Source organism: Artemia sp. Qi Xiang Cuo, chromosome 5 (assembly GCF_049724085.1).
Source record: "Artemia sp. Qi Xiang Cuo chromosome 5, ASM4972408v1, whole genome shotgun sequence".
Classification (NCBI taxonomy): domain Eukaryota; kingdom Metazoa; phylum Arthropoda; class Branchiopoda; order Anostraca; family Artemiidae; genus Artemia; species Artemia sp. Qi Xiang Cuo.
This window is the reverse complement of record NC_142798.1, coordinates 50619706-50632238: the sequence shown is the minus strand read 5'-3', so window position 1 is coordinate 50632238 and position 12533 is coordinate 50619706. Positions and strand designations below refer to the sequence as shown.

Sequence of the window (12533 nt, the reverse complement as noted above, 5' to 3'; positions counted from 1 at the left end):
AAATAATTTGCCCCTTTTTTACAGAAAGAAAGTTATTAACTACAATTTTGTTTAGAAAAGTATTGCATTTAGTAAAGCAAAAAACCCATATTCTCTCCCCCTAATTTTAGGAAAATTAACCCACCCTACGTCTACCCTCTCATTGAGCTAATCATGTATTTTATTCAAGCGAGAGGCATATATTACTACCTTTTATTCAAATGTTATAGATAAAATCACTAAATGACGAAGAAGCAATTAAGGTAAGAAACAGTTATCTTTTCTATTTTGCCACTATTAAAAGTGTTTACCCCCTCCCCAGAAAAAAATCCTGGATTGACGCTCCCCTCCCGGGACTTTAAAAGAAACTTTATCGAAAGAAAGCTTGAAAATAATCTGTTTCCCTTCTCCAAAATAGCACATTGCGTCTGCGCCTAATTATTACAATTGCCTCAAAGTGTTTTAATTTTGACGGAGAAACAGTTCCTTTTGACTTTGGCTGCTGCGTTCGTAAACACAGAGGGGAAAGGGTGACAGCTAATTATAGGCCTCGCGCTGGAGAGCCTTGTGTCAAAACCAGAGCGGGTTAATAACAACAGTGACGGAAGTCAATGGTCGCTTTTAGCTAGGATATAGAACACTTAAAATTGCATAAATTTAACTAAATGTTAATTATTTCTTTTTGCGAGTGTTTTGTTGTAAAACGGGGAGGGGGGGGGGGTTAGGTTTTGAGGGTAAAAGAAAATATTTTATGTATTTAATTTTGACGGAGAAACAGTTCCTTTTGACTTTGGCTGCCGCGTTCATAAACACATAGGAAAAGGGGTGACAGCTAATTTTAACCTCGCGTACAGCATTATGTCAAAACCAGGTTAGGTTAATAACAACAGTGACGGAAGTCAATGGTCGCTTTTAGCTAGGATATAGACACTTAAAATTGCATAAATTTAACGAAAGAAAATTATTTATTTTTGCTAGAATTAAGGTCGTAAACAGTGGGGGGAGGAAGGATGGGGTTTACTTAACGAAAAAAGAGTGTTTTTTACACTTTTTATCGAGTATAAACATCATTTAGGGCCGTAGTGTGAGGGGGGGGGGGGGTTAACCGAATATATGATTGGGTGACAACTGAAAAAAAATTTATTTTTAAAATAAAAAATTAAAAAAGAAATTAAATTTATAAATTTGGCTGCCATGGATTAAAGTTCATCAATAATTTCATGTGTTCTATCCATTGTGTTCTGGAACTTTCTGATAATTTAATCACATTGCATGTCCGTTATATACGAAATCTCAAGGGCGAATTGTTATGTAACGGGGAAATCATATGTAACCAGCCCTCTGATTGGCTGAGAAGGAGGATGTATCCGACTCGCTGATTGGCTGAGAAGGATGCATGTACATTCCTGTTTTTCCATGTGACAAAATTCCTGTTTTTTCATTCTCACTGATAAAACCATATAACATAAATTAATTGCTTTTTAAATCAATAAATGTTACATAGTCAATTTTTATAAATTTCTCAATTAAAAAAACCATTAAATATACATTAGAAACATCAAATAAATCGAACAACACACATAAAAATCCATGAAAACATACATAAATGTGACAAAATTCCTGTTTTTCAAATTCTCACTGACAAAAAACCATAAACCACGTGGTTCTCGTGCTCATATATGGTGTTAAAAAAAGTTGTAGAGGCAGCAGGGGTGAAGCGTCGGGGCTTTAGGGTCACTTCTACTGGCGTTGTCGTAGAAACTTCAAAAAAGGCTCATTTGATTGAAAATTCAAAGGGCTAGTTCTCTTTTTAATAGTCGAAAGTGATTGGGGGCAACTAGCAACCCCCCCCCCCACCCCCAACGCCCATCATTCCCAAAACACATCCAATCAAAATTTTGGGATAGCTATTTTGTTCAGCGTTGTTGATTTCCAGATAGAAAATATCTTTTTGAGGAGGACACTCCCCCACAACCCTCGGGGCAAGGGTTTTAAGTTATGCCCTGGGGGCATATAAGGTTTTTATAGAAGGCGTTATCGTAGAAACTTCAAAAAGGCTCATTCGATTGGAAATTCAAAGGGTTAATGCCTTTTTAATAGTCGAAAATGATTGAAGGGCCACTGGCCACCCACTCCCACCTTTTCCCCAAACACATCCAATCAAAATTTTGAGATAGTAATTTTGTTCAGAATAGTTGATTTCCAGATGGAAAATATATTTTTGAGGAGGACATCCAACTACAACCCTCGGGGCAAGGGTTTTAAGTTATGCCCTGGGGGCATATAAGGTTTTTATAGAAGGCGTTGTGGTAGAAACTTCTAAAAGGGCTCATTCAATGGGAAATTGGAGTAGCTAGTGCTTTTTTAATAGTCGAAAGTGATTGGAGGGCAACTAGCCCCCCCCACGCCTATCATTCCCCCCAACACATCCAATCAAAATTTTGAGATAGCCATTTTGTTCAGCGTAGTTGATTTCCAGATAGAAAATATCTTTTTGTGGGGGAGGACACTCCCCCACAACCCTCGGGGCAAGGGCTGTAAGTTACGCACTGGGGCATATAAGGTTTTTATAGAAGGCGTTGTCGTAGAAACTTCAAACAAGGCTCATTAGATAGGAAATGTAAAGGGCTAGTACCCTTTTTAATAGTCGAAAGTCATTGGAGGGCAACTAGCCGCCCACGCCCTCCTTTTCCCCAAACACATCCAATCAAAATTTTGACATATCCATTTTGTTCCACGCAGTTAAAGTTCAGGAAATTACACCTTTGAGCACTACACTCCCCCAAAGTTTTCAGGGCAAGGGTTATAAGTTTTGCCCTGGGGGCATATAAGTTTTATTGAAATCTTTGTCAGAGAAACTTGAAAAAGGGCTCATTTGATTTGAAATTCAAAGGTCTAGTGCCCTTTTTTATAGTCAAAAGTTATTTGAGGGCAACTAGCCCCCCTCTCTCGCCCACCTTTTCCCCAACCGCATCCAATCAAAATTTTAAGATAGCCATTTTGTTCAGTGCTGTGGATTTCCATATAGAAATTATGTTTTTGAGGAGGACACTAACCACAGCCTTCAGGGCAAGGGTTGTAAGTTATGTCCTGGGGGCATATAAGGTTTTTGTTGAAATCTTTGTCATAGAAACTTGAAAAAAGGCTTATTCGATTGGAAATTCAAAGGGGTAGAAACTAGCCCCCCTCTCACGCCCACCTTTTCCCCAAACACATCCAATTAAAATTTTTAGATAGCTATTTTGTTCCACGCAGATTAAAGTTCAGGAAATTATACCTTTGAGCAGGACACTCCCCGCACAGTCTTCAGGGCAAGGGTTATAAGTTATGCCGTGGGGGCATATAAGGTTTATATTGAAATCTTTGTCGTAGAAACTTGAAAAAGGGCTCATTCGATTGGAACTTTGAAAGGGCTAGCAACTAGCCCCCCTCTCACGCCCACCTTTTCCCCAAACACATCCAATCAAAATATTTAGATAGCCATTTTAATCAACACAGTTGAAAGTTTTGGAAATTAGGTCTGTAAGGATGACAACCCATCCCTCCCCCACAACCCTCAGGGCAAGGGTTGTAAGTTATGCCCTGGGAGCACGTAAGGTTTTTATAGAAAGCGATGTTGTATAAACATCAAAATGGGCTCATTCAATTGAAAATTGAAAGGGCTAGTGCCCTTTTAATAGTCGAAAGTGATTGAAGGGCAATTAACCCCCTTCTCACGCCCATAATTTCCCAAAATATATCCAATCAAAATTTTGAGATATCCATTTTGTTCAACGTAGTTGAAAGCTCTGGAACTTAGGTCTTTTAGGATGATAACCCCATTAGAGCCCTCAGTGCAAGGGTTGTAAGTTATGGCCTGGGGGCATATAAGATATACATAGAAAGTTGTTGTAGAAATTTCAAAAGGGGCTCATTTGATTTGAAATTGAAATTGCCCTTTTTAATAGTCGAAACTGACTGGAGAGTAATTAACACCCCTCTCCCGCCCACCATTTTCCCAAACATGTTCAATCAAAGTTTAGAGATAGCCATTTTGTTTAACGTAGTTGAAAGTTCTTGAAATTATGTATTTTAGGATGACAATCCCCCCAGAGTCCCCAGGGCAATGGTTGTAAGTTATGCCCTGGGGGCATATAAGGTTTTTAATGATAGAGTTGTCGTAAAAACTTCAAAAAGGACTCATTCAATTGGAAATTGAGAGGGCTATTGTCTTTTTTAATAGTTGAAAGTGATTGGACGGTAAATAATTAAAGTTCAAGAAATTATACCTTTGAGCAGGATACTCCCCCTGTAGTCTTCAGGGCAAGGGTTATAAGTTATGCCCTGGGGACATATAAGTTTTTATTATGGCTTCCCAAGGCCAGAACATAATTTGCACTTTACTGAAAAAAATAGAAATGAATGTGCATTGTCAGGTTAATATACATATACTGATACTTAGTAATCAAAATGTCAATATTATTTGATTTATTAAAGTTATAAAAGTAAAAACAGCACACCCACCATTTCCCTATTGACATTGACATAAGACATTGAATCAAAATTTTTGAGATGGCCATTTTGTTTAACGTAGTTTCATGTTCTGGAAATTAGGTCTTTGAGAAAGATAATCCCCCCCCCCCAGAAAAAAAACCTCAGGGCAAGGGTTGTAAATAATGCCCTGGGGGCATATAATGTTTAATATTTGTATGCCACCGCTGTTATTACAATTACGACTAGTCCCCAGCGTCGCACCTATAAGAGAATAGATTTGGTTTGTCTTCAAATCCAATTTTAAGTTTCAAGATATTCTGCGTATTCATGAGGTAGAAACTTTGCAAGACGCTGACTTGGCGTTAGTATTCTTTATTACTCATCGAGAAACTGAGAAATTGTATGAAAATTTAATGGTTGTTATGTTTCAGAGGCCTCGCTGGATAGTTACAATATCTAAGAGCTATGTTTTTACAAAATAATTAACAATAAAAACTAGTGTTGTTTATATTCCTTGAAAATTAATGTATACAAAACTTAGAATACCGTATCACAAAATTCATCATTTATCTTTGAATATTAGTGCGTGAAAAAAAAACTCCTTCAGGCAAACTTAAGAAGTATATTAGAACTGCGGGATGTGGCTATAGTTATCGTCAACTAGAGTCAACTAGAGGAGGTATGAAACCAAGTTAAACAGTACTATTTGTGTCCAGATCTTTAAAAGGGTGTATGCGGTTAAAAATTGCTGAAAATTTTTCTCCAGCATACAAATAGCAGGCCAAACTATAAAGTCTTAAAAAACGAAAAGGTTTAAAGTATTATTATCTTTTTCCCTGAAAAGACAATGTCAATATAAAACGAACAGAAATTAATTAAAAAAAACTTTTTCCACAAAATAAGTTTTTCTAAGAAAAGTAAAGAACTCCATTCAACAAAAAATGAGCAAAAATAAAGTCAAATAATCTACCAAGCTTGAAACTACCACAAATCAGCATCGATAAATAAATTAAACCGAAAACGAACAGAAATTACAATAATTAACCGAGTCAAACTCAAAACGAGCAAAAATTAACATGAGTTGGGTGCAAAACCCCTATGCCTTCCCACGGCCAGGACAAAATTTGCACTTTACTGAAAAAATACAAATGAATGTGCATTGTCAATTAAATGTACATATACTGATATTTAGTCATCAAAATGTTAATATTATTTGATTTATTAAAGTTATAAAAGTAAAAACATTTATATTTTTACTTTTATACTTAGTCCCCTTTTTAATAGTCGAAAATGATTAGAGGGCAACTAACCCCCCTTTCACGGTCACCATTTCCCCACACAGATCCAATCAAAATGTTGAGATAGCCATTTTTTTCAACGTTCTTGAAAGTTCTTGATATTATGTCTTCGAGGATGATCAATTCCCCCCCGACATCCCAAAGGGTTGTAAGTTATGCCCTGGAGAATATAAGGTTTTTGTAGAGAGTTGTAATAGAAACTTCGAAAACTTGGAAGGGCTAGTGCCCTTTTTACTAGTCAAAAGAGATTAGAGGAAAACTAACACCCCTCCCACGCCCATCGTTTCCCCAAAAAATCCAATAAAAATTTTGAGATAGCCATTTTGTTGAACGTAGTTGAAAAGTCCGGAAATTATGTCTTTGAGCATGACACTCCCCCCACAGCCCTCAGCGCAAGGGTTGTAAGGTATGCCCTAGGGGCATACAATGTTTTATAGAAGGCGTTGTCGAAGAAACTTCAAAAAGGGCTCATTTGATTGGAAATTGAAAGCACTAGTGCCCTATTTAATAGTCGAAACTGATTGGATGGCAACTAACGCCCCTCTCAAGCCTGCCATTCTCCAAACATATCCAATCAAAATTTTTAGATCGACATTTTCTTCAACGTAGTTGCAAGCTCTGGAAATTAATTCTTTGCCAGCATTGTCGTAGAAACTGCAAAAGGGACTCAATCAATTGGTAATTGAGAGGGCTAGTGCCCTTATTAATAGTTAAAAGCGATCGGAGGGCGAATCCCCCCATAACCATAATTTCCCCAAACACTTCCTATCAACACTTTGGGATAGCAATATTGTTGAACGTAGTTGAAGGGTCCGGGAATTATGTTTTTGAGTATGACAACATTAGCCCTCAGGGCTAAGGTTGTAAATTTTGCCCTGGGGGCATATATTGTCATATAAAAAGTGTTGTCGTAAAAACTTCAAAAAGGGCTCTTTCGATTGGAAATTGACACGGCCATAGCCCTTTTTAACAGTCGAAAGTAATCAGAGGGAGAATAAGACCAAATAAGTAATATAATAAAGTCATTAAATAAGTAAAACTGAAAAAGAGCAGAAATTAATCTGAGTAGGGTTCTAAACCCTATGCTTTCTAAAAGCCAGAATATAATTTGTACTTTACTGAAAAAATTATTTTAAATGTTTTCACTTTTATAACCTTAAGAAACCAAAAATTAGTTAAGATTTTAAGGAATAATTATCAGCATATGTATATTAAACTGACAATGCACATATCTTTACAGTAAATTCATTTGAATTTTTTACAGTAAAGAACAAATTATAACTGGCTTTTAGAAAGCATAGGCTTTAGAACCCTACTCAGATTAATATCTGCTCGTTTTGAGTTTTACTTATTTTAATTTCTGTTTGTTTTGGGTTTCATTTATTTATTGATACTAATTTGTGGCAGTTGTATGCTTGGTAGATTATTTTATTCTATATTTGTTCATTTTTGGTTTAATGGAGTTCCTTACTTTTTTTTTTGAAAAACTTATTTTGTGGAAAAGGTTTTTTTGATTAATTTTAAGAACAGCTTGGTGTATCAAGTTAAAACTTACCGGCCAGTTGTTGGGAATGTTGAACTAACCAAAGGACAATATTTTCATCCTAATGCTACTTCTACTTATATTACAGCTACTGCAAATGTTACTATTATTACTACTGCTACTACTACTACTGCTACTACTACTGCTGCTACTACAATTACCATGGCTACTACTACTGCTACTACTATTCCTATTGGTATTACTACTACTGCTACTAAATCTAAGGGTGTTAAGGCGAAAAATTTGGGGAATTTGTGAACTGCACTGAACTTTATCGAAGCACACTATGCCCAGACAAGTTGTCAAGAGGACGTATCAGCAATGCTTCAAGAACCGTTGATGATATTGAGTTGAATTTTTTAGCGTGTGTTGAAGGGGATGTTGAAGTGAACCAAACGTGCTATACGCATACTGCTACTAATGTTACTACTGCAACTAAAACTATTAGTATTACGCAAGCTAAGGGTTCTAAGATGAAGCTTTCAAGGAATATTTAGGTGGATGTAGAACTACATAAAAACGAACTATGAGCATGTAGATTGTCAAAAAGGTGACAAAGCAATATTTCAAGGACAGCTTACATTGTCAAGTAAGACACTTCAGGGTAAGTTGTTGCGGATTTGGAACTAGCCAGAAGGCACTATGTACCTACTACTAATGCTACTATTACCCAAAAATGAAATGTATGCTTTATTGAGACTATGATTCATGGTAATGATTTATTCAAAGTTCAGTGTTAAGAGCAAAGTTTTCGGGATGAGGTTAGCTCGACCCTCTCATATAAGAGATGGTGCAATTTTAACTAAAGAAAACAGACGTTACCTATGGTACGATCTCTTTCATCATGGTTGTAAAAGTAGCCACAAACCAGCCAATATCAACCAAAATAAAAAGTTATTTACTTACCTTATTTCTCTCAAAATTACCTTTATCGAAGCAATTTATTTTGTGGACTTTGTAAAATTATTTTCTGACGATTAATTTTAAATTGTAATTTTAGGCTACGGCATTTGCAAAAGAAGGCCATGCTCCATTCTGGATGAAGAAACGGAAGAATGCAAACTAAAGGCCAGGCGCAATAGAGATATGTTGAGGTGCCCGGAAGGGCAAGAGCTCCAGTATACAGTCTATGGTGATGTAGTTTGTGACTGCAGATCAGAATTCATCAAATGGAGCGACCAAAACTGCTACAAAATGTATGAAAGAGGACCATGTAAAGAAAATGAATATCTTTCCCCAGTCATTTTTGAAAATCTATTCGGTCAGTTTTTTGCCTATGCCGAATGTACAGCCAATATATGTAAGCAAAACGAGGTATATGTGAATCTACATAAGCTTTTTGGTGAGGATCATTTTGAGCATAAATTTGGATGTATTGATCTTGATTCCGATGATACTTGCGATGGGTTAGGTGTGTATTTTGATGAAATGACATTTGAGCCTGTATGTAATGTAATAGCAATAAAGGCTGCATTCACTGCTCCAGAATTATCTTGTCCACGAGGAGAGATAAGAATACATTCAGGGCAGTGTGTAAGGCCTACAAGGAGGTTTGGTTGATTTTGTATATGTATAGGATTGAATGATAATATAAGTTTTGAGCAAGAGCTCTTTTCATAGTTTCAGTACTAATAAGGGAAACTTACATACAATCTTGTGATAGAAAAAGTGTTGCACACAATCATTTATAAGCAAAAAAGACAAGAATAACAGCAGAAATCATAACAGATATACTTTTTGAAATAATAACAAATCTATGACAACCATGGGCAGCTAATCAGTGACAGAGTTAGCACAAGTAGAACGTTTCTGTTGTTTACGATAAGACTTTATAATTGCAAAATATTCCAGGGAATTGGGGTACTAGTGCAATGGTTTTCCTCATCAGAAGGAAACACTATAAAATTCTGAAAGCTACTTTTAAAACTCCTAACGTACCTATTCATTTTACGGTTCTTGTATGAAATACCCCCTACATAATATTCTTCTAATATATATATATATATATATATATATATATATATATATATATATATATATATATATATATATATATATATATATATATATATATATATATATATATATATATATATATATATATATATATATATATATATATATATATATATATATATATATATATATATATATATATATATATATATATATATATATATATATATATATATATATATATATATATATATATATATATATATATATTATTATTATTATTATTATTATTTTTTATTATTATTATTATTATATTATTATTATATATATATATATATATATATATATATATATATATATATATATATATATATATATATATATATATATATATATATATATATATATATATATATATATATATATATATATATATATATATATATATATATATATATAGATGTATATATGTATATATATATATAGGCTATATTATTAAGCTATATTATTACATATCTAATCTATAGTTACAATTAAGCTAGTATACCTTATCTTAATTTCTGTCAGACGACAATCTACTTCTCCTTGATAGAATTTTTTCAGACTGACAACTGACAAAAGTCACTCTGTCTTCTTGGCTAATTTCGACTTTATTCGATAACGTTCAGAATCCGAACTTTTCATCATAGTTTCATTCGCTGTTTGGCAGCCGAGAGTGATTCTGCTTGCGGAATAGGTACCAGGGTGCTCTGTTTATGTATTTATTATCTTTATTGCGACGAATAAGAAGAACGCACATTTGTACGTATTTTTGTGTGTAGGTATGTGAGTGTGACTGCACAAATACACATCAAGGTGTTATAAAATTCTGCATTTTTATATTTGACTGTAAAATCCCTTGCGACCCCATAACTTTGCTCCGCGACCACATTTGAGGTCGCGACCCATAGTTTGAAAAAGACCTGTTTTAAAATAAAATACCCGTTTTTTTTCTATATTTTAATTTGTTAAATTCTATAAATGGAGAATCACTGCAATCTAATAAATTATTTACGGTTTCATAAAAACTTGAAAAACTTTAATTGCACAGTAGTCCAGTAAAAGTACGGAGAAAAGTGGGTCGACCCGTACAAAATTGCAACAAAAGGTTTTTTTACACCAAAATGTTCAGAAAAAATTGCAGAACAACATATCTGAAGTCGGCCAAAATCGCCCGCCGGGAAAACCTTCTGGGGCTGCTTAAAGAGGGTGGAAGGGGGCGAAAAATTAGGTATTTTCATTTTTGACATTTAGGAAGCTTTTTTTATGCTAAAATGTCCAAAAACAATCGCTGAACAACATATTCAAAACCCACTAAAATCGCCCGCCGGAAAAACCCTCTGGGGCTGCTTAAAGGGGGTGGAAGGGGGCGAAAAAATAGGTTTTTTCATTTTTGACATTTGGGAAGCTTTGCTTACACTAAAATGTTCAGAAACAATCGCTGAACAACATTATCCAAAATCCGCTAAAATTGCCCGCCCGTGAAACCTTCTGGGGCTGCTTAAAGGGGGTGAAAGGGGTGAAAATTCCTTTTTTCGATTTTTGTTATTTCGGTACGTTCGGAGACTCGATTCTGGTATAAATGAACTTGCTGAAACCAAAAATGACGTTAATTTTATTGTGACACGTCTGTAACTTGTCTTAAACTTTAAATAAGATTTGAATAACCGCATTACAAAGATATAGGAAATAGCTTTTCTTCCGAAGTGTCTGAAAGATCAGATCAATGGAAGCTTGAAATACTTCAAACCCAACAAAGCAGGTAAATTTCTAACTGCAATTCAAAGGGGCAGAGAAGCATCCCACTCTTTGTTGCTTCGCTAATCGTTGAAAACATGGTTATCCGATGAGAATCAACCGTGTGAAGACCAGACTGCAGAAAAAGGGAAACTATAGGCATAGACGCATAGAAACTTGAAAACTCATTCTTATTATCGGCTGGTATGAAAAGAGTAGAAAGAGTGAATGAGTTTTGGTTTATGATAAAAGATTGTGTGACGCTGCTCAAGTCACAATAGTGGCTTAATAAAACGTCATACGTTCTTACCATTTCTACGTTTGTTGATAATGTTATTCAAAAAATGTGTTGTAAGTGCCAGTTAAGTATGATGTATTATTAGTTGAAAATAAAAGTCAAGTCAAAGTCTTCTTTTACAGTTGGAAAAACAAAAACATTAACACGTCTATATATAAATCACTGTTTTGATAATCATTATTTTTAGATCACATAATATTGAGAATCATCATTTCATTAATGAGCACTACAAAAGATCACAGCCACAGTTATTGCAAAAAAATAAAATTCTTCTTCTACTAGAGATGTTGGTTCAGAGTTATTACAGCTTGTTCCCATGCACTCTCCGCAAGCAAGTGTGCAGGGCATGCCATTCTTACGGCAAGTGCATCTGGCCGTATTGCAACCTGATTTACATTTGCAGCGGATAATTTGAAGAAGACTTTTGGGAGCTGGTTTCTTCTCCGTCATTAGTGGGATGTAATTATCGGCAGAGAGACACCATCCCTGGTTATCAGGTTTTATCGCAGCAGTCTCGCTTTTCCATTCTATTACCTATAAATACACGTGAAAAGAATGGAACTTCGCAGCTGAGGTTGTGGGGGCATCTGATAACGGCAAACACATGTGGAAGAGGAAACGAGCTTGGCCAAGAACAGACGATGTCTTAAGGACACGAGAGTTTCTCCAGGCTTTCCTTTATAAATTCTCAAAAGAGCTTGTTCACCAGCTACAATGAGCTCGTTTTTCATAGCCTTGGACTCCATAAAGACCTTAGCGGCCTCACGCAAAGACGGATCGGACCGGAACAATGACAGTCCGACAGATTCACCAATTCCTTGTAATCTCGAATTGGTGTCACAGCCTAGGAACGCGTGCAGAAATAGAATTGCACCACACATGTGCCTTAGTTTTTCTTTGATGGAGCAAATATTCCATAACTTATGTTCGTTTGATGCTTTCGCCTCGGATCTGAAATACAGGCCTTTGTGGTTGGCAGTGACATGATAGAGGAGAAGGAGGTCAGTATCGTTGCCAATGAGAAACGTCAACTGAGTTCTTGCATTATGAATGACTGTGGTTGCAATCAGGACATCCGTGTCAGCAGAGGCATGTTGTACCGAACAACCTGCTGAGGACAATTTTTCTCCTATCGCTAGAATTATGTGGTGCTTGTTTGTACAGTTTTGCAAGAACTCTTCTTTCTTTCTTGTTAACTTTGTTGTACCAG

General features: G+C 35.5%; 1 protein-coding gene across 1 annotated transcript in view; it reads left to right on the top strand.

Annotated features, from left to right (window-relative positions):
- LOC148952232 (uncharacterized) overlaps nt 1-8892 on the top strand; it is a 19660-nt gene extending 10768 nt beyond the window's left edge. The window contains exon 2 of the mRNA XM_089089161.1: nt 8294-8892. Within this exon, the coding sequence (XP_088945287.1) occupies nt 8294-8853 (560 nt within the window). The 3' untranslated portion in view covers nt 8854-8892. The remainder of the gene's footprint in view (nt 1-8293) is intronic.
- The last annotated feature ends 3641 nt before the right edge of the window (nt 8893-12533 follow it).